This window comes from Coturnix japonica, unplaced genomic scaffold (assembly GCF_054131305.1).
Source record: "Coturnix japonica strain WE unplaced genomic scaffold, WE-NBRP24 Scf045, whole genome shotgun sequence".
Lineage (NCBI taxonomy): Eukaryota > Metazoa > Chordata > Aves > Galliformes > Phasianidae > Coturnix > Coturnix japonica.
This window is the reverse complement of record NW_028188948.1, coordinates 2,979,553-3,006,496: the sequence shown is the minus strand read 5'-3', so window position 1 is coordinate 3,006,496 and position 26,944 is coordinate 2,979,553. Positions and strand designations below refer to the sequence as shown.

At 42.7% G+C, this 26,944-nt stretch overlaps 1 protein-coding gene across 1 annotated transcript; it reads right to left on the bottom strand.

Annotated features, from left to right (window-relative positions):
* Positions 1 to 3,941: 3,941 nt before the first annotated feature.
* LOC146752493 (dynein axonemal intermediate chain 1-like) lies at positions 3,942 to 26,637 on the bottom strand. The gene is made up of 3 exons (XM_085531795.1): positions 26,360 to 26,637; positions 8,468 to 8,557; positions 3,942 to 4,076 (listed from the first exon to the last, which is right to left on the bottom strand). The coding sequence occupies exons 1-3, from the start codon at positions 26,597 to 26,599 to the stop codon at positions 3,957 to 3,959; spliced, it is 450 nt and encodes a 149-aa protein (XP_085387921.1). The 5' UTR covers positions 26,600 to 26,637; the 3' UTR covers positions 3,942 to 3,956.
* Between the last annotated feature and the right edge of the window lie 307 nt (positions 26,638 to 26,944).

Genomic DNA, 26,944 nt, shown 5'->3' with positions numbered 1-26,944 from the left:
GCTCCCTTCTGCATCTGTCTTGTCAAAAGAAACCTTCCCCAGATATTAACTGGAAGAGGAACAAATTTTCTTCATCATCCCTCTGGAAGGAATACTTGTTTGTTATTTGTTTTGCCTACATGACTGAGATTCATTTCAGAATACAAATCCATTTGGATTTTTTTTCTCTGTTTTGTTTCCATTTTGCAGGAAACACACAGGGAGCTTGCAGCATCCTCAAGGGATGGCTGGATGGCTCTGCTCTGCATCCCAGCCTCCAAGTGATGGTCCATTACTACCTCTGAAGGGCAGTGACTATGATGTTAACAAAGCCAAAAAGCCAGCTTGGAGGAATGCAAGCCAAACAAAAGTTATATGAGTAACACAAACAGTAACAAGCTTAATTTTCAGAGCTAAACATAGCAGAGATCAAAACTTCCTATTTTTATCTTGTTTTCTTAAGAAAAATGTCTGTCTCCTGTTGTCCGTTTCTCTCATCTCAAACAATTTTTGACCTCACCAGCAATTTTAGCCAAACTTGGCTGCACAGAGGACTTGGTAACATTAAAGCCTTATGCATTTCATAAGAACGGATGGCTGCAGAATGCAAACATCTGGACAATGCCCCTATCAGGGAAAGGCGATCAAATCTCACCCCCTGTCCTCACCACATGGCTGGAGCTATTTGGCACTGGGCTGCAGGAAGGCACCAAACAGGAGGAGGGCTACAGCATAGAGGTGGGACATAGTCATTGAGTTCATACAGCATCGAGGTGGTAAGAGAGAGGAAGGATAAGAGGAGGCAGTGAGAAAATGGAGATAGGAGGGCAATGAGAAAGGAGTTGGGATGTAATTGTGGAAAGGGAGGGTTTGGGGACATTAATCTGCAGGAAAAAAAAAAAATCATTTGTTTCACTGCTCACAACAGGCCTAAAAAGGAAAAGAGATGAGATTTTTTTCTGCCATTTCCCCACCAGTCGTAAGGACAGATGATCGATGCCTTTTAACTTCTGCTCTGATCATGGTTTGTGCCTCACTTGCACAGCTGCAATCTGCAAAGCATTCTGGGACACAGTTTGCATGAAAAACGTTTCTGCAAAATAATGCTTTAATTGGGTCTGTGCAGAGAGCTCCCTGTGACCCTATGGGGCTCTGTGCTTCTGTCAGGCTCACCACAGTGATCTGAGGGCAGGACGAGCCTCTGAAGTTGTACTTTTTTGCTGCCTGTGCAAACAGCTCAGATGATGAACCAGAAAGACAAGCGTGGGTCAGGGGATGTAAAACAAGGGACAAAGGAGCCATTCTTACCTTATAGATCTTCCCCTCTTCAGTACCAACAAGAAACAAATAGTCTATCATTTTGTGAAAATCAAATGATGTCCCACAGCCTGTGAAAAAAAAGACAGGAGTCATACAGAAAATTTGTTCACCTGTGCAGCTCCCTGCCCATTATACATGCACACTGCCAAAGTTTCCAAAAGCGACTGATTAGCCAGAAGCTCCTCAAAAATGCTAGAGCCACCCCTTCTTAAAAGCCTTTCCAAGCTGCACCTTTCTCCAGGACCTTCCATATGACGAAACAACATACACAAAGGGGAAAGGGAATTGAAAGAAGGGTGAACAGACTTGGAGTAAAACACACAGTAGGTCAGTGGCAAATTTAGCTCTTGGAGCAGTTGCCCTGTGCTCTACCCACACTGGGTCTCCCCTAAGCTGGCCACAAAGATCGCTTGGTGAGGAGATCCAAAGCCTTGCATAACAACAACCCCTGGATGCCATTTGCTTTCTAAAGCAACAAATGCCTTAAGACTGCCTCTGAGAATTCTGTCTGTACAAAAAATAACTCTGTGATCCAAGAAGAACTGACACAGACCTGTGATTAGCAGTGCCTGCCAGATGGCCTCTAAAGGCAAGGGCACCCAAGGGAGTCTCCATTGTTCTCTTTGGGATCAACTTCAGCCCCCATCAGAGACTGCAGCTTCTGTTTCAGTCTCCTCTCTCAGATATAACTTCAAGGACATTGCCAGACACAGAACACAGATCAGCATTGCACTCTGCACTCAGTCACTGCTGCTCTTTGGTCCTACCAAGCCCATTATTGTGTCTAGTATCTGTCTTTGATTCCAAACATCTCTAAGGTGACCAAGACTCCAGTTACATCTGGACCTCCAGCAAATCAGTATCCTCTAGCACAATAGAGGGAGTAGCAAATAGTTTACAAATGTAAGAGTGGTGAGTACCTGGTCTGCCTCCTGTTAGAGAAAACAAATCTCTTCTGTTCAGTTGGTTTTGACAACCACATAAACGTTTTCTGAAGTGTTAAAGGGTCCGGAGAGGAAACACAATAATTCCTTGTACCCTATCTTGTCTTTGGCTCAGAAGCCACTTAGCAGGCTCACTTCAGTAAACCCAACAGTAAAGGATGTGATTTGAGAACAAATCTTTTGGCAGTCACACAAGGATTCTTCTTATTTCAAAAGCCCCAAATCAAGCAGCACTGTTACCCATAAATAAAACAAGCATCCATCACAACAGGATGTGGTTCCTTGATATCCTCTGGCTTCTGCTCCCCTAACAGATGCAACATCATCCAAGAAACTAAACTCTTGTGGTGGTGAAAGAAAATTTCAGTAAGGTTCTTGAGCAGAAGATGGGATGTCTGCTTAGTGCCAGAGCAATCTGGGTCTGCTGACCATCAGGGAAATGCACAGAAATCATCAGAGGAGGAATCAGAACAAGCAAAGAAGGTCCAGAAGTACATCATTACAGAGAACTTTCTGCAAAGGCAGCTGAAAATAGCTTTATGTCTTAAACGTTAAAAAAATGTAGACCTCAAAGGAATTGCTAAGGTTGTTTCAACCCTGTAATACTGTCAGCATTTTTTAACATTTAAATAGATTGTTAAATATTCAAGGCAAGCCTTAGAAAAATCCATTTCCCAGCAACACTAACAAATAATCCCAGTGCCTCTGGGAGTTCTGCAGTGTTCAGCTTTAGCTGGTCTCTTACAATCTGTGTGGCAATGCAAAACTTTCCACAAACACACATTCAGGAATTACTAGCCTAGAAACATTTCTAAATGCAGAGCAAGTGCCTTCTGCAAACCAAGACCACAGCTTCAAAGCAAGAAGCAGGTACAGTAGGATGATTAGTGGAATCCTCACGGCTCCCTGTGTAGTCTGGGACTTCCACAGCTGACTCATCTCATCCTATACCAAACACAGGATAGTGTAAGTATAGTAAGGATAAGGGGATTCAACCTAGAGAACTGCAGTCTCTACCTTGCATGGAGGGAGTCTAACACAGTAGCTCAGAATAGGCATTGTGCTTTTAGAGAGCCAAAGCCATACGCGGCACATCACACTGTAGGTTGGGTAAGCTGTGCACTCAGGAGAGGCTGCTTTTCATTTTGATTTGGCCAGTTCAGATCAGCATCTGGTAGGAGGAATACAATTGATTTAATCCTGTACTACAGGTAATTCCCTTGCCATGTCTGCACCGAGATGTCATAGAATCATAGAAACACCAAGGTTGGAAAAGACCTACAAGATCATCCATCCAACTGTCCACCTATCACCAATAGCTCCCACTAAAGCATATCCCTCAACAACAATCTCCAAACATTCCTTGAACACCTCTAGGGTCGGTGACTCCACCACTTCCCTGGGCAGCCTACCCCAACCCCTGACCACTCCTTCAGAGAAGAAGCATTTCCCAACATCCAGCCTGAATCTCCCCTGGTGCAAATTGAGGCCATTCCCTATAGTCCTATTTTTAGAATTAATATTTATCTTATTCTGCAAGTAGAGGCAAGCAGCAAACCTTGACTCAATCAGTGGCCATTGCTACAGACAGCCTTTATCCTACTACATGTTCAAAGCCAGGAGGAGTCACCCTTCTTTTGCTCTTCTCTTCCTCAATATCCCATTCCCAATTTAATTCCCCAGAATGCCTGATAAGAGGTTTTGAGTCAGTGGTTAATCAGCATGGCAAGGACTTGGGCTCCTACCAATTGTTTGCAGCTGCAGACCCTCTGGCCCCTGCGTCGTTGTTCTCTCTGCTGACAGCTTGATGACATCTGTATGAACCAGCTCATTCTGCAGGCAGAGGAGATTCCACATGAATAACAGGCTTTACAGCAACAGCAACAATACAGAGACATTCAGTACTTTCAAATGGCAAATTTTATGAAGGAATTTTAAAAAGCTTTCCAAAAATTGTTTAATGTTTCATGCCCACAGCTGGCAACTTGCTAACATGCTGCTTTACATAAGACCTCCAGGAAACTGATGCTTTGGTGCACTGGTGCTGAGAGCCACTTGTACATCTCACAGGCACAGGCATCTGACCTGGACAACTTTGGGTTTATAGGTCAGTACTTTCAAGTGTAGGGTGACACTGTCAGTGTGAATTGTGACAAGTGAAATTCCTCTACATAGTGGAAGATGGGTATTGTGTACAACAGCTAAAACCCACACTTGGGGTTAATAACAAACCACCTCACCAGGTTTCTCTTCTTACCATCTCCCTGTTGTCCCTAGAGCAGACTCAGGTTCTAACACTCACAGCTTCTCAGACTCTGAGATTCAGCCAACAAGAATATCCAGCAAACAGCTAGAGTGCACCATGTTGTTATCAACAGAGCTCTAAGGAGTGCATCGCAGGGCACAGCACTGCAGTGCAGGGTTTTGTGTGAACATAGGGCAAAAAGGCTCTGTCCCAAAGAGTTTACACTCAAGGTAGGAGGCAGAAGACAGATGAAAATAGACACCATGTGGGTGAGTCTGAGGAAACAAAGAGAGGCCAAAGATTCATCCTTAGATTAGCTCTGGGAATTAAAATACCTCTGCAGATTGGAGTTGGTTGTGAATATAAGAATACCCTGGGGCTAATAAAAAGAACAAAGAACTAAAGATTGAATTAGTGAGAAGTGTGGGCTGAGGACTGGATGTTTTCATGAATCTGCAGATTTCCCACTGGAGCACTGCGAGAACAAAACATAACTTCTTAGCTCACTGAATCAAGCTTTAGTTGGAGATTCTTAAACCCAGAGCAGGACTTGTGTGAAAAAAGAGATTTTGCCTGGAAAAGTCAGTCCCAGGGATTTGCGTTAGGAATGGGTGAGAAGGCCTTCAGAGTATTTATTCAGTACCATTCAGAGGAGACAGTTTTCTAAGACGTTTTAATCATATTTTAAGGGGACATATTGTCAGAAGGTCCAAGAAAGGTCAAAATCCGTAACATAATTAACTTTCTTCTCATTAGCTTGCACTGCTGACTAACCACATACCTTTGCCTACTGATGGGAGTAACTTTTATATGAGACTGCAGCAAGAAGTCTTCTGCAGCCTATGAAGTTAGTAACTCTTCTTGCAGCACATGGGATAAAACCAGACAGATTCAGTGGGTATAGGCAGAAATAATATTAAGAAAGAAGTCGTATATGCTGGTATGTGTGTGCAAGAACTGGAAAGAGAAAGCACAAGTTCTTTTGCAGCCTTTCTTTGAAGATGCCTCCCAGCACCTCCACCAGGCCAAGGCCCACACTGTAGGCAGCTTCTGTAGGCTTTTGCCTTCACAAAGGATCTTATATATGCTGTGATCCCCATTGTGCTGCTTTTTATTTATTTATTTATTTAGTACACAGCCTTGCAGTCTGTAAAATGCATCTGTTCCTGGGGCTGTTTACCGACAGAACCATTCACATATTCCTCTGAGTAAACAGACTGTTGACAGCCTGGCCTTCCAGGAATACTGAACAATAATATGCTACTTCTGCTGAACAACTGTAAAGCATTTTGAAAGCATTAGAGAATTAGGTCTTGCAGCTGCCCATTTCCCTTTAGTTGTTGTTACTAATCCCAAGTGGCAAAGGTGGCCCACCTGGACCTATTCAGCAATTCAGCTCCAGGTCACAAAAGAAAGGTGGGTTGTGGCTGCTAGTCAAACCCAGGAGCAATGAGGATCACCCCAAGAAGCAGTGCCAGACTGCATCCCAGCCAAAACATTCCTGCCATCATTCCAACAGCTCTCCTCAAAAGTCACTGCATGAATATAAGGAAGGAGAGCACAGCTTCCAAGCTGCAGAATTTCCACATTCTTCCTCAGTTTTACACCTTCCCAATGACCCAAAACCAAGCCAAGATGACAACACTGACACATGAACATTTCAGAAAGCTCATCCAAAATGATCGTGCCTGTTTTTAACAGAGATGAGAACTACAGCCAAGGCAGCTCAACCATCCTTAGCTAAAATTCGATTACTTTTACCCAATTTTTGAGTGGTGCTTGCCAGTTGTCCAGCTGGAAGTAAGAATTCATTTATTCACTTTGTGCTCTCAGCTTTGTTAGTGTCAAAGTTATCACTGTCTGAAGAAGCTTTACTTCTGGATAGTCCTGTCAAAAAGATTAATTGAGCTCCTTTCATTTATTCTATATTTGCACAGTGGATTTGCAAAACAGAAAATCTCTGCGGTGTCATTAATTATATTCTAAATAAAACTCAGAGATCAGTCTCTTGTAAGACTGGACTTCAAGCAAATCATTCATTCTTCCTTGCTGTGCATAAAGCCATGGATTGTTACAAAGCACCCTTTTTGTTCTATTTCTTGCTTGCTCTTTGGAATTTCTCTTGGAAGAAAGAAACAAGAATGTATGTAAAACTTGTATTTCACCCTGCCTGCTAAGCACATATCAGTTCTGGCAATTTCAGAGGTAACTTCAACTCAATTTCATGCAGGGGTGTAGCCAAGAAGTGCAAGTAGTAAGTAGAAATAACACTGTGCTAACCTGGTCTTAGAAGTCATACCAGGTGACTCTTAACTAGCTACACCAACACGTTCAAGGGACAGGAGAAAAAAACAGCCTTATGATGTGGGAACATAATTAAGCACTGCTGAATCACAGAAACATTGCATAAAGCCCTTCAGAGGGGAGTTGTCAGTAGAACCAATCTGCAGATTCTTAGTTATCCAAGCTGTAGCACTTCTCGGAAGTTTAAAGTAAAAGATTTAATCCAGCGTGTCCCACCTCCTGTGTGAAACTGGATCACTCAGTTATGTGACCACAGCCAGTCACTGGGACCCAGGCAATAGGTGTTAACATCCAAGTCACCTTACCTGGCTGTGTTCAGCTCTAAGAGGGTACTACCCAGCGTAAATCCCTTTGGCTTTTCTATACAGGGGATAAAACAGGAGTTGAATGCTGCAGCAGTATTCATCTGTCTCTATCTGGGGAGCTCTGAGCACTCTTTTCAGAAAAGGACTTGGGACACGCTTAGCGGAGGGATTTTTGTAACTAAAGCTGTGTGAATGAATCTGGAGGAGTTTATGAAAGAACCTAATTGTCAATGCCCTCTGCACATTCCTACTGTGTTCATTAGAAGGGGCTCCAAGTCCTGAGGTGAACATGAGACTTAAAAAATAAACATAATGTTAGATATGAAACCCTTCCCATGGCAGCAAGGCCTGAAACTCTCAGAACAGACAAGCTTTGAATGGCTTTGAAAGGTTAAAGAAATGAGTATCTAAGGATGTAAAGAAATTTCTTTGCTAGCTGGGAAATAATGGGACAGCTGCTTCAAACTCCCATTCAGTGTAATTTGATTATTTCCCAAGTATAAAAAATAAATAATAGTAATAGTAATTGAACTCTTCAAAGTGTAAAATCAAGTACCCAGTACAGAAAGCACGCGTTAAGACTGAGAGAATTAAATCTAAGGGTTGTTTACGAACATTTCTGCCAATGCATGTACTGCAAAAGAAAAAGTAATCAAAGGAGGGGAACACAAATGAGTTAACAGATTTTCTAGGGTGTAAGCAGGCAGTGTCTTGGCAATGGGAAACCCTCTGCCTGTCCAGTTGTGCATTGTTGTCCCACTGCAAACACAAGCTTTCTCCCTGCTCCATGGCCATAGTATTTCAACTTGATATTCCTTGTACCAGCTGCTCTGGGGAGCTGGGCAGCAGCTACCAGTTCCTGTCTTGCAACCCAAATTACTCTGTACCACTTTGGTCACCCACTTGATCAGTGTTTATGTATTCTCCTTTCCCTTTCTGAATTGCAGTCTGTAAGACAGCATTTTGGGAGCAGGAATTATGAAACTATAGATCAATGCAGATTATTCCACCTTGTCTCTGTATGATCCTCCCGGAACAAGGAAGGTTTCAGAGCAAGGATAAGACTTGAGTTTCAGCATCTGTGAAGCAGAAAAATGTTCTCTCATAATCAAGCCAATGGGATGCTGCAGGTGCACGTAGGATGGTTGGGCCCTGAGCAAGAAGTAGGCTAATTCTGCTCAGTTCAGAGTTTAACACAGTGCTCCACATTCAGCTGAAGGTTGATATCAGCAAGCTGTGATTGAACCAGAAATGTTCACTTCTTTTCAGATCTTGCTCATCATAAATAATACAATTAATACATCATTGAACTTTGGAAAAAAAAGTGGTTATAATTTGGACAGGAAAGAAAATTGCCACTTACTGTTTACCTTAACTAAAGTCCATGACACAATCCGTCCATCCGAGGAGACAGAGAAGAAATTCAAATTGTTGTCCATGTCATCTTTCTGCCACTTCACCTTCAAACAAGCAGATAACCCCAGTTAGTACGGAGCACTCTAAACTAGCAGCAGAGCCACTGGCCCTCAGCAGGGTTCTTTCCCACCCTTCGTAAAGAGCACCCGGTTTCCACCCTGGAGTCCTGATGCTGGCTCACAGTATGTATGAACACATTCCCCATTCCTCACAGGCAATTTCACAAGTGCCCCCACAACTCCCATCTCTCACAGTACCACAGGGAAGCTGCAGATGACATATCACTGCCCTGTGCAAATGAACCCCTTCCCATTTGGCTAATTACTGCAAATACAGCGTTATATGTCTACCCTTCAGCCAGCTCACCTCAAATTAGCTTTCTGTGCCTGTGTGGGACACAGATGAGCCCTTGCAAGCAAAGTGCGACATGGGTCTTTGGGGCACTTTGTTTTAGGGGGATCAAAAGGTCTCCATTAAAACTGAAATCCTCCCTACACCTTCAGAGCATCTGTGTGCCTAGTAAGGAGATTTGCCTTTTGACTGTGACAGCTCAGCAGGAGAGATTAGAACTCAGATAAATGGCTTACAGTTTAGAAGAGACATATCAGTTAGACGAAAAGCATTAAGAACGCTCGATTTTCAGATCTGGAATTCAATCAGACTGAAGGGAAAAGGATGACTTGCCACTGGGCCTGTCAGCATAAACTCCTGTGGGCATCTGTCAGTTCAGGAGAGGGACAAGCACTTCGGCAGGTTCTGCTTTGGTTTTCAAAGGCATATTTGTTCCTGTCCAAGCAGTGCAGCAGACACATTTCCCTGAACATCATCTATGATAAATGGGCACAAGAATCCCAGAGCTTATCAAATACTCAATCTGTGAACAGCTATTTATCTGGTACCTATTCCAGAATGCAAGCAAGCGTTCTCAATACTTTAATTACACAGGATTGGGTATCCTGATGTTACTTCCTTGGAAAAACTGTTAATTCTGTTTTACAAAATTGTTTGTACCGTGAAGTTCTCTGGAGCATGAAAATTCAGCAAGAGACTCACTAAAGAGTAATTAATTCTCTAGTGAACCTGTTTCCTACCTAGAACACACTGTTCTGCAGAAAGAAAAATAAAATGGAAGGGAATGCTCACACAATGACAGTTTCAAGGCCATAATATGTGACCAAAGAGTCTTGAGTAGTTTTGAGCATCCATCCTCACATTGCAGAAATCAAAAGACTCCAAGTGGAACCACTTCTGTTTGACATTAAGTAATGGCATAATCCAGTATTGCTCAGAATAAATGGCTAGTGATGAAAGAACAGGTCCAGTGTAACACACAGAGAACAGTGATTTCCAGTGGTGGCCACTGCACACATTTGTGCTGCATATATCTGTTCCAGGAACATCTCCCCAGTATCATGAGCTGCTGCTGATCATGGTGGCCATGAGCTGCTGCTTCAGATAATGAGGTTGGTGTAGTAAGGAATTTTAATTCAAATAGAAAAATGCAGGCTTCTGAGGAACTGGTTAACAAACATGTTGGCTTATTTGTCTCATGAAGGGCACAGGAAAAGAGATGTGCTTCAAATCAGAGCCTTTTAAAATGCCACTCTAAACTTGTCCAATAATAAGGTGCACTTATTTGTATGTCTAACTTGACTCTCCTCTAACTCAGGCACTTTCTACTTTCCAAAATATATGGAAAAATCAGTCACACTTCCCAATCTTCCTCTATGGCAAAGTTGCTTAGCTTGAGGTAGGTTTCTGTGGAAAAGAAAAAATCCATTTAAACCTGGAAGCAGTTAACACAAGCAACTTAAATATCTCCTATCAGGAAAGGGTCACAAGTCAAGAAAAGGGGTTCTCCAGAATCTGACATCTGCAGGTTGAACCCGGCAACACCTTGATTTGCACAGGGAAGGGAAATGCAAGAGACACCTCTGTGCTGAAGGCAGCATGGGTCTGAGATTAGGCTTGGAGTTTAAACACTGCACATGCTAAGAGCTGAACTGGTCCAGACTTCTCTAAGGGAACAGCCCAAGTCTGACTACTACCAGAGCACACATCCAGGTGCTCCCTAGTGAGCTTTGCTGGAGCTCTGCAGCTGAGTTCCCTGCTCTGCTCTGGCTAAGCACAGTGCAGATGTTTTGCACCCAAACTAGAGCCAAGCAACAGCCTGTTACATCAATGGAAAATGTGCAAATAAAACAGCTGGAGTCCACCTCTAATCACACTGCAGACAGCTCTAGAATCCTCACACAGTGTGTTGAAGAAACCTCATCTGGAGGCATCCAACAGGGCAAGCACTTCAACAACCTTATGGGATTATTACATAATCCAATTCCTTCCAGCATTTCCCAGCCGGAGAGCTTTACTCAGGGTTTGCTCACTCCAAATACAATCTCTCTGACTGTTATCTATGCAGGTTTTCTGTTTTCAGTTAAGCGTCACAACTATTTCTCTTCATCTGTTATATGGTGGAGTCAAAAGCAAGTAGGCTGATTCTCTTGGGTACTCTTGCTCCTAAACCTGAAACCATTAACAGCATCTGAGTTAGGCACATAATGTAGGTGGTTTGAACTCAGGCTCTCAGGGGCATCAAGATCTGCCCTTACGTGACTGTCAGCAGCTCTCCATGGCATTAGCCCGAATTTCAGGAAACAGAAATAGGCACTTGATACTTTTAATTTGCTGTCAACACCTCTGATGCCTTAATATTGTTTATGATATTTTTTCTCCTGATCACTGAATTCCACAAACACTTATTAAGGTAATTAGCCTTCATGATACTGCAATCAAATTAGGCATCTGCTTAGAACTGGCCTTTCTCCTGCTCCCAGAGGCCCACAAATGTGGCATGGCCTCCAACCATTAGCAGTATCCGTGCTCTGAGAAGTGGCACATTTGACAAGAAAAGAAGGCGACTGAAATAAGGTTTTCTTTTCTGAAGCATGTGAGAATGATCCCAGGATTTTGGCTGCCTGAGATGGCTTAAAGCAAAAGTTCAATTAGGATATAGTAAAAGCAAAGCATCACACAAGAAAGAAAAGTGTATGTCAACAGTGGAAAGGAGACAGGTAAAGACAGTACTGCAAATGACTGATCCTGATGGGTTCTATAAAATAAAAAATAATACCGTTATCTTTATAGTTATCTTCAGCCTGACTGCTCCTTCAGTACAAAGTCAATTTGTGAAACATTGCTGTGGGGTACCTGTGAGAAAAGCCTATCATTTCTTAAGTTTTATTTCGCAAAGCCTGGTTATTCATAGAGAAATGTAAGATATTCAAAACTACTATTTGTTCACAGAAAAATAAAGGTAAAACGCTGCATGTTCACTGCTACGTACAGCAGGTTAGCAGGGCAATAATCTATCAACTCTTAGCAAGAGAATAATATCATCTTTGTCTATAGCAGCCGGCAGTGGCTCCTGTCCAGCAGAAGATTAGACCATCTATCCAATCTGATTTGAAAACTCCCATGTTTCTAATGTCATTCCTAGAACAGAAATAGTGCTTGATCATTTTTTTCCTGGCATGGAGGCTGTTAGTCATTCATGCTGACAAATAAAATTGGTCAAAGCCACCCTGGCCATGAAGCTGACCTGAGCACTTCGCAGACAGCCACAGGCAGGATCTGCCTTCCTTTCTTCTAAGGGGACACACGCTACTGCAAGCACCAGCTCCTTTGGCTGGTTGCTGGCTTGCCAAGACTCAGCTGTGGGGTGCCATATGTGGCACATACACAGTAAACAACAAGCAATTCCTTTCCTTCCTATTAATTATACTCCATGAATCTTAGCCAACACTGGGATGTTGCGCCCTGCTGACTCCTGCACAAGGTGAAGCAAAGGAGTTTGGGTCATTCAAAGTTAAAAAATAGAATAAGGTCTGTCAGAGGTAGGAAGTGGGAATGACACAAGCCTTATGAAACCCTGAGGAGCTGAGTCATACACACACAGATCAGTGAGTGAGCCCCCAGGCTGCTGAAGAAAATCCCTGCCAATGTGACCCAGAGACAAAATCCTTCCTGCACCAACCTGGCAAGCAGTATAGTCCTAAGCAAAACTGTCGTGGCAGCAAAGGGTTTGGGGGAACAAAAGAGGACATCTCTTCTGAGGTGGGGTTGGATACACATGACCACTGGTGGTGGTTCACATTGCTGTTTTCTCCAGCCTCCAAAAACAGGCACTCAACAGCTGCCACCTACACAAGCATCAGGACTTAACTGGCCTTATAGAGGAAATCTCCTTTACCATAAACTCCTTCCAGTTCATGCTCTCTAAGCATTCCAGTTCTTCTCTTTCAGCCCTTCTATGCAGCTGGAAATATACAGTACAGGGCCTCCTCTCTTAGGCACAAGCAAGCAGGATTTACAATCTCCTCTACCTTGTATTCCTGCAAATAAATCAGAATTATGTGCCTCTGTGCAACAGGATGGCATTGCTGACCACTGATGATCCGCTATTACCCCTTCTGGCACCCAGCTGCCTAACTGCTCATTCCCTCGTTTCTATCTGTGCATTTAATTTTCCCTTTCTAAATGCAGTATTTACTCATGCCTTTATTGAATTTCATCACATTGATTTTTGGACCGTTCTTCCAATTATCAAGATGGTTTTGAACATAATCATGTTCTGCAAAGTCCCTGGGCCTCCCAAGAGGGCTTCCTTATTCTTAATCTGAGTTGTTAATGAAAGTATTGATCAAAAGAAGACCAGGGCTGATAGCTGGTGGGTCTCACTTGAAGCATCTTCAGGGTGTGACAGCAAGCCCTGGATACTGCTCTTGGAGCACATGGGCTGAGCCACCTAAACAAACTCTTTACAGAGATTTTATCCAATTCATATTTCTACACAGTGGTAATAAGAATGTCACTGTGGGAGCTTGGATCAAATGCTTTAGTCAAGTCAAGATGGATTGAGATGATAATGTTGACTGCCTTTCCCTTCTTCGTGATGTCCATTTCTCTGAGACAAAAGAAAAAAAGAAATTACAGTAGCTTAACAATTTATTCTGGACAAATCCATGTTGGCTTCTCTGAATTACCTTATTATCTAGACATTTACAAACCACTCTGCCATTTGTCTAAGTGTTTTTCCAGTGACTGAAATTGGTCTGCCTGGTCAATAATTTTCTTGGTCCAAACCTAACATTTTAACCTAGATTTTTTTAAATTCTTCCAGTCCATTGTGACCTCTCCTCCTTTTCATAGCCATGTTTGTCCTACAGGCCAAGCATTTTAGTGCAACTAATGCACTGCTATGTTATAATATACACTTTGCAAGTCACTACGGATGCCTGCAGCATGGGTAAATTGTTCAGATACTGGTTTCTGGTCTGTGGTACCTTGTCCATACCATGTCCCCTCTACATTCAAGAATACAACCTTCAAGAAAATCACATGCAGAAATGTCTTTTGCCAGACACTGGTTCTGTGGCATTGCTGAAAATCTGCTGATGACATTTATTGTTATTTTGGTCAGTTCACACTACAAATACATGAATGTGCCCCCATCCACAGAAAAAAGCAGGACAACACTTCCCTCTGTCCATGCCTCAGGAGTTCTGCCTTTGAGTAGAGGCTTGTATTCAATTAGATTGGAAGCTGCGTATGGGCTTGCACAAAAAATCACTAGTCTCTGCTTAAAATCAAGGATGTATATAGTACAAAGACTTCCTAAAATTCTCACTAATGGTCTAAAATTGCTCTGGCTAATTCTTCAAATACTGCAGGGTATATTTAAGCTGATCCTGATGATGAGCACATACCTGTCTCATCAAAACATTATTCAACTTGCACTTCCCTATTCTGAACTGTGCTTTCACTCCCTTTTTACATTAATCACATTAAACAGTCAGCCTTATACACTTATTTTAAGATTAAACAACATAGCATCAAATAGTGCATTCTTCTCTATACTACTCAGTATTAGCTGAAAGCTGGTTTTAGTAATGAACATATATTCTTCATTCCTCCAACTTCCAGTACACTTCCCAAATATCATCCTTTCCTTTTTATGACCCTGGGTAATTACAGCTCATTTTGTACCTTCATCTCCTTTAATTTTCTTTGTCTTCATGCCACATTTGGTCTGCATACAAGAGACTTCTTCCATTTTATTGCTATCCTATTTTCAGCCTTCCAAAGCAGCCTGCTGCAGGCTGATCTGCAATAAATTGCTCTGTAGGTCACACCTTCTGGAGCCAGGCTGATCTCTCTTGTGTTCTGGTGTGAATACTCCTTGGATTTCGCTACAGCAACCTTTAGTTTGAGCCAGGAAGCAGTTCTCATTTCTTTCCACCATCACAAGAAATGTGTTTCTTGTTGGTTCCTGGCATCCAGAAACACCAGCTCATTACCAGCAGAGAAGAAATCTTTCACAATCTCCTCCTGCTAATAACAAGCTGCCTTTATTTTTTATTTCTCTCCCTGTATCACTCTCCTCCAATGTCCTGGGATCTGCTGTGGTGGAAGTCTCTTCTGACCATCAGCTGACCAAGTATGTTGACTTCTGGTTTTCTTGGAGCGAATAGCTTGTCCCCCCCTTGCTGCTAAGACAAGGTAGCACCTCTATAACAACTTCCCCAAGTATCCTCCATCAAAGCACTGCCAGCTATTCTTCATTTACCGCTTACCAGACTTCCCAGCCTGGCCCCATTCATAGCCCTTGCTGCCTCACTGAGAATCTCTTGCTAGCTATTAAAAGTGAAGCCAAGGCCAGGCACCTGGAGGAAAGCATGCAAGAAACAAGGCTGCTCTCCTGAAACTGGTCACAAGAGACCCTCCAAAATGTCTGACCTAGAAAACACAGGTTACTTCACTCACATGCAAAGTAACTCCAGTGTTAGTCAAAACACAAAAGGACAAAAGGATTCCTTCCCACGGTTAGTTGGGATAAAGGCAAAGAGTGAGCTAAATCCAGATGACTCACCTCAACTTGCAACAAAAATGACAATTTTAATGAGCTGTGATAACGTCATGCAGACTGCTTACTCCATGATATAGGTCAAAGGAGCCCAGTCAATGTTTTTCACCAAGTCTTCATGCAAAAGCTGCTCCTGGGTCCAGAATGTACTTTGACTATATGATATCACTATGCTGGGAGAAGATCTGGCTGTGCCATAGCTTCTTGTGGGTCTAAGCTTCCTGCTTGATGTAAATACACCAGGCAGGAAGGAAGCAGCCATGGTCGGCTCCAGCCAGTCTCTAAGTGAAGAAGATCTGAACAATGAGGTGGCCAGCTTGCCCATCTTGGAGCCGAAGTGTCTGGGTACAGCATAATGAGCTCCTGCCCCAAGGTGCTCACTTGGCCAAAGGGATCACTGGGCTGTATCGAGGCTTTTTACCATTCTTGACTATTACACTGGGAACCCGACAGCATTTCTGCTGTGGTACATTGAGAAAGAATGTGACAAAATAATAGGTTTCGTCAACATTACCTCAAAATACATTAGCACTTGATTTTGTTCTCAAAAGACTTGCAGTAAAAACATCATCCCCATCCCTGATCTCTAGACATGGTACTGGTAAAAGCAGAGCAGATGGGTGAATCCAGGTGCAATTAAAGAGGAACAGCTGCTCCCAAGAGGAAGAATCATGTCTGCTGAATGGGGAAAGTTGGGCTGCCTCTTTCAGGCTGAAGAGTCTTTGCATACCCAGAAACCTCAAGAAGAAAGCAACTGTCAAGAGTGCAGTGCCACTAATAATACCTTTCTACTACTGCCTGAGATGTCTGTGTGGGGAAGAAGCTGGAGACTCTTTCACAAGGGATGTGACTTTCTGGGCCAGGAGACCGGTGCCTGCCAGGAGCCTGTATCAGATATCCCAGGAATATCCATCTGAGCCTCTAACTCTAAGACCATGTTTGTCATTTACAAAGATTAAGGCAGGTGCCACCAAGAGCCACAAATAAAGCCCTCCTTCTGTCACTGCCATACAAAAATATATTGTGACTAGATACTTAACAAAATGATCTTTAAGCAGCACAGCTGGAATGCGAAGACAGATATACCCAGCTGAGCAAGACCAGATGATATTCACCCTAAGGTGCTCAAGCAGCAGGTGAAACAATCTCTAAATCATACATAATTATCTATGGAAGCTAGGAGAGGTCCTGGAGGATAGGAACAAGGCAAAAATGTCCCCAGAAACCCCCAAACAAAAGCTAGCATGAAAGATTATGTTAAAAGACCGTGGACCTGTAAGCCTACCTCAGAACCTTGAGAGCTGGAACAAAGTATTAAGTCATCAGTATGCATCTATTGTCCAAGAAGATAGGGAGCAGTGAGTATGGGCTTGGCAAGGAAAGATCTTTTCAAACAAAATTGATTACCTTCTCTGACAGGGTAATGGGTCTACAGGATTAGAGGAAAGGAGCAGATGTGATTTACCTTTAATTTAGTAAGGCTTTTGGCATACTCCTTGCAATGTTTTAGAAGCAAGCTAAGAAAATTAAGTCTAGATGTAATTACAGTGAAGTGGATGAGTGATTGAAAAAATGAATCTGCAAGAGTAATGACCAGTGACTTCCTGACCAGTTGAGAACAACAGTAGATGGTTCCCACAAGGGACCATCCCAGGTCTTGTTCTATTCAATATTTTCATTAGTAAGTTGCATAATGGATGGCAAAATACACGAGACAAAGGTTTCTGTTATTATTATCAGAACTCAAAGATAACTTGACAAATTGGAGACTCAGTCTGAAAACAATAAGACTAAATTTGATAAAGACAAGTACGGAGGTACACAGGAAGAAGAAAGCACATAAGTAAGTGGAAATTAGGGAATTTCTAGCTAAGTGGCAGTAGTGCAGAAAAGGATCAGAGGATGGTGCAGGAATCAGCAAAGTGACACTGACAGGTCAGGGGGATTACAGAAATCTTTTTTAAAGGGATTAACAGGTATGTTACATCTAAGACTTTCCAGATAATGACTTCAGTCCATCAGTACTGGTGAAGACATCCAGACTAACTCATTTTGATGAAAGCACTTCAGGAATGATACTGTAGAATCCATGACACCATAAGCAGAAGAAGAGGACACTCTCAAGGGCTCTGCCAGTTCTCATTTCTGTGAATCAGGAACAGTCTCCTTTTTCCAGAAATGAAGGCTCACTCTGATTCTAAATTCAGTCTCACTTCTCACGAGTGTACTGCACGTCGAGTTCAACCATACTGTGACTGCTTCATCCACTGCAATAGATGAGACTGCTTTGTACAGCAGACAAGTCTTTTGAGTGTAAGAAAAAGTTGATGGAAAGATATAAATAAAAACTACTTTGATTTACATTCATATAAATAAACACTTAAAAATAAACCCAGTGAAGAATGTTCCTATTTGGAATCTGGATTTTCTTTTAAATGCAAATGTTTTGGCTATGACAGCAAACTAGAGATATGGGAGCTGCTAAGCAGAAGAGAGTCCTTGGCGCTCTTCCTTCCACTGTAGAAAAATATGTCAGTGCTTTGCTGTAAAATTATGCAACAGGGCAGAATGGATCAGATCAGAGAGCAGTGGAAGCAAACTTGTCCCCATGACATCAGCTGTTAAAGAGACAAGGTTTGTAATTAGTACCTATTCCTAAAGGTGAGTAATATTTAACATTTGGATGTACCAATTGTATTAGAGAGAAAATGGTTTAGACAGCTGATGAATGTAAAAATGTTCAGAGATCCCAATACCCTTCAGTCTAATTTGGGCTTCCTTCTTTTCTCTTGCATTTGTAGTGAGCAGTTCTGGTCTATGGTACTGCCCACTGGAAGCAGAACAGAGATTTAATTGGCTGCCTCCTAACTCTACCTACCATCATTTTGTGTAACACAGCTTTCCTGATAATAAATATGCCAATCACAATGGTTAGAGTGGCTCACAGGCTGGAAAACAGTAAGCAGGTACTGAAATGAAGGTAGCTTCTTCACCTACAAAGAAGTTGGGCATCACCTGAGCCAGTCTGGCAGGACTGCATTTCTCCAAGCAAAGAACTGGAAGGAAGAATTCCTCAGCATCTGGAAAGGAAAGCACAGCACAGGTGCATCTGGGTGCTCCCAAAGACCATCCGTCACCTGCACCATGAGTGTGAGGTTGGTGTAGGCTATTTCACAGGTACAAGCTAACAACAGGCTTATCTGATGAAACAGAACTTGCTGGAGGCAATAGCAAGAACCAAGCTTTTCTGAAAGCCTTTTTGTTGATGATGGTTGTTTTTGGGTTTTTTTGTCTTTTTAGTACTTGAAAGCTTATTGATAGCTGAGAGAAAACTTTCAGATATGTTTACCAACACTGAGGACTCCTTGTAAAACAAACTTCCACGTCTGATTTAACCCCATAAACGCTCCTCTTTGGAAAATCACTTCTCCCCCACAGCTGGACCAACTGCCTTCCACCTTTATGCCTTTATCTTGGAAATCGCTACATTTTGGAAGCCCACGAACCCAGGGGTGCAAGATCAGCTTACAGTAGTAAAGAATCAGACCCACTGTACCACAGTGCCTTCAAACACCACACATGAATCTGGGATGCAGAAAGAGGATAGAGAAAGCTCTAGCAAAGAGAGTACTTGGTGATAGAGGGACTCAGCACCAAGCTGAGCAGCAAGCATGGCATGGAAGTGACGCTGATACAGGGCAAAGGCCCAGCCTGGGGCTTGTGCATTGCTCATGCTTCACAGCCTCAGATTTATCTGGAGGAAGCAGAGTTCAGTTATAAATAGCACTGGATAAGGGCTGGCCCTACTTTCAGTTTGTTTTCCTCCTGCTGGGAGGCGGTTGCTCTGCTTTGTACCAGGGATCTGCTTGCTTATTCCCCTCACAGCACTCCTTGCTGCATTTATTAGGCTGGTACACCAGCAGCTGAGGAGCACGGACCCAGCCATCAGACTCTCTCCTGTTTGTCCTGTCAGTGGTAGTTTTCATGTCAAACAGAACACAGCTGAATGATGGGTGCCAGAGGCCAGAAAACTCAGGCATTTTGACCAATTGGAATTCACAGCTCCTGGTTTCAATTCTGACTCTGCTCACTGGGCAAGATATTCAATTTACAGACAAAATAAGAAGTTCCCCACGCCTTGCGCAGGGAGAGCACATGGCAGGCAGGCTCACATCCAAATCCCCAAGCTTTCTGACGCTGCTAAATCAGAGACAGCATCTGCAGTGTTACTGACAGAAGGTGCCCATCATTGCAGGGCTGGGGCCCTGTCCCCAAGCACACCAAGTTGAGATGCTCACTGCAGCATGAGAGGGGTGGGAGCTGTGGCATCCCCTGCCCCCTGCAGACCATGACTTTGACCTCACCATACCTGCTTAGCCTGCTCTACCATTACCCTGCCCTTACCTCTACATCATCTTCCTTGTTGTTTTGCAGGCTGTGTCACTGTTGTTAAGACCCACATGTGCTTTCTACACCTAGTTTGAAAATCCTGCTATCAGCAGTCATGTATTACAGGCCACGTTTTTTCCACAGAGACCCAACGGAGCTTCTCAGTTTCTTTTAAATATTTAGTTAACGTTTGTGATGGCCATAAAGCAGCAGAGGAAGATTCAGAGATCCATGTAACCAAACAAATGCATTACAACTTCTCCGGACTTTGAAGCCTCAGGCTAACATTTTACAACATCCCACGAACTGACTTTATGTTCCATGAGTGAAGATTTCTCTGTGAACTAGCACCAGTACAACCCATGCAGAAAGCAAATTACATACACTTTGCTTGCTGTTACTGAAAAGAAATAAGCAACTTGGCAATCCACGGTGAAGTGATCTGGTTCTTGAGTAAAATGGATGGGGAGAGAAAAGAACAACACAGCACTAAAGAATAATCTTTTTAGCAAGCAGCAGTCAGAGCAAAAGAAAGAAAATAAATTCAGCGTCTGTATGAAGTACAGAGGGAAAAGCAGCATCAAAGGGGAAAAAAAATTTCTTCTCAGACAAATGTTACATGATCTGCAATGCTTTACAAGAGAATTTCTAACCTGCAAGAATCCCCACTCAAGGTGCAGTTTAGAAGAATAGTTAAAGAAACGAAATCTCTTGCAGATACAGTCTGATATCATCCCAAAACATATAACATTGAAGTTAAAAAACAAAGGACTTGGTCTATTATTGTCAAAGATACTTAGAAAGAAGCATTTGGGCATTAACTTTTCTAACTTGAGAGTGCCTCACAAAGTGTCAAAAAGGATTTCAACAAGGTATAAACATGATGTAAAAGATTTTATCTAGCATTTCCACCACAGCGCTGCCTTGCAGTTTCTACCACCTTCACCATCACTCTAAATGAGTGTAAAACTTTGAGACAGACTCCTGTGGTTCAGCAGAGCATTCCCTGAAGGGCACTGAAAATTGTCAACATGGGGACAAGATTTCTTACAGCAAAACCATGACCGCAGTAAGTTCTCCCAGCTCTAACAATGACCACAAAACTGCCGTTCTTTACCATTTTCTACAGCAAGCAAATGGCAATCCCAGCCTGCCCCTGGTATTTGAGTTAACTGCTGGGAACAGAAGTGCAGTTAACAGCTGCCCCAGCAAGGAAGACTGTGACAGACGTGATCCTCAAAGCCCCCGTTTGCTCCATGGACACTCTTCTCAAACCTCTGTACTTCTGTGCATGCACTCAGTGACTGAAGTCAAGCTGCCATTCTCATGTGAGGATACAGGGGCCTCTTTAACTCTTGGGACATAAGAGGTTAGCAAAACATGTAGTGTTTGTGTTGGGCCAGGAATGCAAAGCAAGGCTAGCAGCAGAATAAAAGTAGGAGAAACATGCAGGTGAAGACACTGAACTGACCCAGTATGAGATGCAGTTTGCTTGTATTATCCTATAAGTTTTGTGTTAAATGACCCTTGCCATCAGGTTTCATCTCCCTTATCCCCTACACTCTCTCACTTGCCAGCTCACATGCCAAGCCATCCTGCTTCTCTTCATCCCTATTTCCAGCCCAGTCTTCTTGGTCTAAGGTCTATGATGCTCTTCCTTCTCCAAATTTCTGTTTCTCCACTGAACTTATCCCCTAACAGTATCTCCATGGAGCTGAATAATGCTTTCCCATGGCACTGCCCACAACAAACACATAGTTTGTGCTTCTTAGCAGTGAGAGTGACAGCAGAAGAATCGAGCTTTTTCTGAGACAAATGATCTTTATTCTGACCTTGATAACAACCTTCTGCCTCTTCTTTTTCTTTTATTTTCTTTGCAACAAACTCTTTGTTTGCCTGAAGCCAAAGAAACAAAATATTATGCAAAGCAGTAACATCTTAGAAGCAAAGCAAGCCACAAAAGTTGTTTGTCTGACTGCAGATGACAGATTTAGGAGACTGGCCATCAGAAATGTGCTGGTGTGACAGTGGGTTATGAACAAAATGATTTTGCTTCTAAGTAAGTGCAGCAAATACAATCTGCTTCCTAGAGGGGCCTTTTTTGTTTGCATGTGAAGCTGTGCCCAGCAGCCTGGAGAACAGCAAGCCATACTGGCTTTAAAGGAGCTCTGCAACTGATCTCATTTACTTTCTTCAGCAAGCCAAAACCTCACCAGGTGAGCCTGGGGTGGCTTCATGAACTGCTATGATTCACTGCAGTTATTTAAGGATTTATTACCACAGAAAGCAGAGATGGAGAAGAGATCAATCAATTACAGAATTACAGAGCAAGCTCCAGTGAGAGAGACTCAGAATCACTAAATATTCAGAGGGACCTGTAAGGCTCAACCACTCCAACTCCTGGCTCCACGCAGGACGACCCACATTCAAACTCTGTATCTGAAAGCACCGACAAAACACTCCTGGAGCCCTGGCTGTGCCCGCTGCCCTGTGCAGCCCATTCCATGCCCACCGCCCCCTGGTGCAGAGCCTTTCCCAAACCCCTGCCCTCCCCTGGCACAGCTCCATGCTGTTCCCTCAGCCCATCACTGTCATACAGAGCAGAGATCAGCGCTGCCCTCCGCTGTGAGGAGCTGCAACTCCATACATTCAACTGGTAAAGCAACGTGCAAGCTGGCATTCACTCAGGTTTCCTTCAGGAGTTCGCAGGCTCCTACTGTGCTGCCTTGCCCATTTTGTTCTAACCACGAGCATCACGTTTAACCTGAATGGCATTTGGCAAAGAGTTAGTAGGCAGCAGCCAGCCTTTTCTCCTCCCATGTACAAGCAGAACGCAGAAAACAATTCTTTCAGGATGCCATCTCAAGCTCCATGGCGCCAGCACCACGGCAGGCCAGATCAGATACAGTACATGCACAAAGAACCGGGTTGTTTTTCAGATTGGTGATCTCTCCATAGCAATCCCAAACCAAGCTGTGCTCGTGGGTTGGCCTGCCACTGCTAAGACTTGCTCCAAGCGCAGCCAAAATAAATATTCCCTTTACAGACCTTAGGGTCAGCGCTCTGCACTGAGAGTTTGGTCAGTACTGCTGACTGGAAAAAAAGGTGAAAAAGAATATGTCAGTCCTCTGCAGAAGTGCTGGCACTGTACAAATCCCAGAAGCAAGCAGAAATAAAGTCCTATGGGAAGGTGGACAAGAAGCACGTGGCAGAAACAGATCTGTTGAATAAGATGTGCTTTAAAAGGGAAAGTGAGCAGCAGAACTTTGACACAGCAAATACTTTATCACCCAATCCCTGTTTCTGAACTGTTCCAGCTTCCAAATGCTTCAAACCTAAAATATTTCAAATATTCAAATAATGAGGAGTAAGAAGAAAAGCACTCTTTTAAGCTGTGAAGAAAAAAACAAAAGGCCTTTCTTTTTTTTAAAAGTTGAGAAGTGAAATCAAAGCTCAAAGGCTGACAATGGGAGGGGATCTCAATGCTGAAAGTCTCTTCCCAGCAGGTTGATTCTTCTACCTGGAAGAGATTGCTCTTGTGGGTCCCGCATGCCAAAGTCTAGTCAAGTTGTGCCGCTTTGGCTACCCTAGTTAAGATCCAAAGCCAAGCTCTGTGACTGAAACACTGTCTGAATGATGGAGATATCCTGTCTAGGGGCACGCTTTATAGGAGTACTCAGTGATGGAGATGATGGGTTTGAGGTGCGTGCTGCTTGTTCAGTGCACTGTTTCGATTAAAATGGGGTTTAGTCTAGCCCTACAAAAACTCTTGCCCAGCAGAACATGGTATGTTTGGCACAGCATCCCAGGATATGACAGCTTTTAGCTCACTGATCTGCAAGATCATTTCCAATTTTATGTTCCCATAAAAGCTAAAGCTTTGGTGACTGTGATAGCCACACTGCGCTGTATGCATATACATTTGTATGCCTTTGTAATTGCTTATTCCTTTATTTTCTTTCTTCATAGTTCTGACTTTGGAACTTAATTGGTAGTGAAGAGTGAGAAATATCTTCTTTAAAACAAGCCAAAATTTTCCTCCTTTTATATTGCAGTACAGCTAAATATAAAGAAGACATTTGCCGAATCCAGAAGAAACCACTGTTAGGATCTTTAAAAATACAGGAGCCAGTATCAGATGTATGAACTCACTAATAGGTAACAGAATTATAAATTCTACATTAGATTATTTTTTATCTTAATAATGGGTTATTTCATTGGCTTTTTTTAATCCGAACTTTCTGATATACTACTAAATTACTGAAGATGAAATGGCTAAAGAAAAGAGCCGTCAGGCTGTTTTACTTCCTATTTCGCTTTCACTGCAAAAACAATACACTGTTTCAAAACAAAGGAGCCAGGCAGTCCAGAGAACAGAGGTTTTTAATTGTTCTGGAGAATTTTATTACTTTTCTAATTAGTCTTCGTAGGCATGGGCTTGCAGTCTCTATATCAGTGAGGATTGCAGAGGATAGTCTAGACATAGAATAGGCTTTAGACTGGTGGGGGTATTGGTGTGGGTAGAACAGAGCATCTTCTTTGAGCCAAATCTGAGAAACAAGACATCACTTTCTAGAACCATTAAATGTTAGATGAGGAAGAACAATACAGTGTCTCAACATGACAAATCATCCTCCAGGACTGATTTTCTCCCAACAAAAGGAGAGAAAACTCTCTATAATCCTTTTGCCTAATATTGACAAATAGCTACAGTTCAGATCATTCCAACAAGGTGTACAAGCTCTTTTCCTGATTGCCGTGCTATCTCCTTATTACTAACTTTGCACACTCATTTTACAGCAAGGTAAGCCAGACACTCCAAAGTTTACTAAAAATACAGGTACTTTACTGAAGAGAAAAAATAAGGATAATAATTCTCAGCACTCAACCTCCGGAAATAAAACAAACAAATGGGAACTTCAGGCTACTCATACCTACTTCTGTCCATATCCAATATGTGGTTTCTTTCCTTTGCAGAGATATCTCCCCGGAGTGCCTAATAGTTTTCTTCACCTCTGAGCTGTCAGGCAGTACACTACAACTTCTAAAAGCTCCTTACAGATTGCATCTACTGCTGCATGTAGCTGCTGCTTTTCTGTATGCATGAGGCCAACTTGAGAATGCTCTGTCTTTCCCCATTTTATCAAGGGCACAAATGATCTGTGATTCTGGCGTCTCTAAAGTGCAGTAGCAACCATGACCACCTCTAGCATGCTGCAGCAAGGTCATGGAAAGCTCCATGTAGGATCTACTACTTTGATTTTATTTATTTTGTACTGGAAGCCTGAATGGCAATTGGAGAAGCTTGGAGTTTTCTGCCTTTGGGGGTGTGCATGTGCAAAGATAGATTCTGTGTATGTGGAAGTACGACACACTGTACAGTGAGAACAATCCAATGTTGGGGTATCACATAAACCTGTAAGAAGAGCTGAAAATGTCTGCTGGAAGAAAAGCTTTGTCCAGATAGGCAGCAAATACAAAATTTAGATGTCCTCCAACATGTTACTTTTGCATCACTTATCTGTTTATCACAAACACCACTGTTGCTTCTGGCAGGTCCCACATTTACCTGCAAGCCCCATTGGGATGCCTTGATTTATTTATTTATTTTTTAATTGAAAGATGAAATGACAAGGACCTGTGATTAGGGGACAAATCATACATTATGTGACAAAGTACAGTGAATACTGACCGTGTGCATAGAGGTATGTCTACATTAGGCAGCAAAGCCTAAATCAGGTGCCAGCAAAACCTGTAGTCCAGACCACAATATGCACAACTGCACCTCAGCAGACCCATGCAGACTGTGCTAAAGTCTGTGCTGCCACACTTTCACTGCTATGAACAAGATCAGACCCATATATTCCTTTTAGTGCTCCAGTCCTAACTCAGATTATACTGTAGACATAACTACAAAGCTATCTGGATGTAGCAATATATTCACTCCAGTCCTTTACAATATCCTCTCTTTGGAGGACAGATGCTATGGAGGCATTTTAAAAGGCATTACTTTAAGAGCATTACCTGCACACTGCAATGCTTAGCTCACTAGAAAACTTCTCAGTCAACCACAGGGTGCTGTGTTTTGAATCTCAGTGACAGTCATTTCTGCAGACAGCTGTCCTTGGGTTTGTTGTGCTCAAAAGAAGTTGTTTTCAAGGCTGAGGTATGTGTTTTAGATGGTTCTCATTACTTATTGCCATTGGATTCTGTGTTTGGAGCACAGAAAGCACTGTATGCTGGTATATTCAGAGGTGTTCAGTTTCTCCCCAAATGTAAATAATTTGTAATAATGAAAACTAAGGAGAAATAATTCTGTAAGTACATTTTGTAAATGTGTTCAGTTTCTGTTGAGGACCAAGGATTCAAGCAATTTCCTTGCCTTCCTGTGCATTTCAAAACAAGCTTTAAATACAACTTAAGTATCATACACTAATGCATGAATTAAGCCAACACTTCTGCCCATACAGCGTATTTTCCTGCTGTGCCTGCACTCAGCTCAATTAAACGTTCAGTTTGGGGAAAGAACACTCACCTGCCACACTGGATCTGAGTGCTTTCCTGACTTAGCACTGCTCATGTAGCTCGGCTGGGAAGTTGCCTTCTTAAGGTTGTAGATGGCCACATTGCCATCATAGAAGCCCACTGCCATGAAGTGGGGGTGGTCATTATGGATATCCAGGCACATGATGCCACTCTCACTGCTGAAGACATACTCTGGGAAGGAAGGGTTCTTCATAGTGTAGAGCACAAGCATGCCACGACTTTGCTTCATGAAGTCATCTAAACAGAAAAGAGTTTTGCTGTTAAGTCCATTCCTAAGATTCTCTGCTATTGAGATATATGATCTGACAACACCTATGCCCCAAACCAACCTGCATGCAAGGTTATGAGAAACATGCTGGTGGTGGGACCAAATGATCATGTTGGGGTGCCTGCATCTGAACATCCTTTCCGCCACTGATATGTCAGAGATGTAGGGACAATGTGTGTATGAAGAGAAATTACTTGTTCTAGCAACTTTTCTTTCTAGGATGGAAATTTGAGAGGCCTTGGAGGAAAAGCACATTTCAATGTCCATGACAATTCTTTCTGTAGGTTTGGATTTCATTAACACTGC

Bases quoted from the DNA above. Each gene is read 5' to 3' on its own strand.
- LOC146752493 (XM_085531795.1), bottom strand. From the start codon at position 26,599: ATGAAGCAAAGTCGTGGCATGCTTGTGCTCTACACTATGAAGAACCCT. The intron at 8,558-26,359 runs GTGAGTGTTCTT...GCTTGTTTGAAG, and splicing joins ACTCAGATCCAGTGTGGCAG to GTGAAGTGGCAGAAAGATGA. The intron at 4,077-8,467 runs GTAAACAGTAAG...CTCTGCCTGCAG, and splicing joins TGTCATGGACTTTAGTTAAG to AATGAGCTGGTTCATACAGA.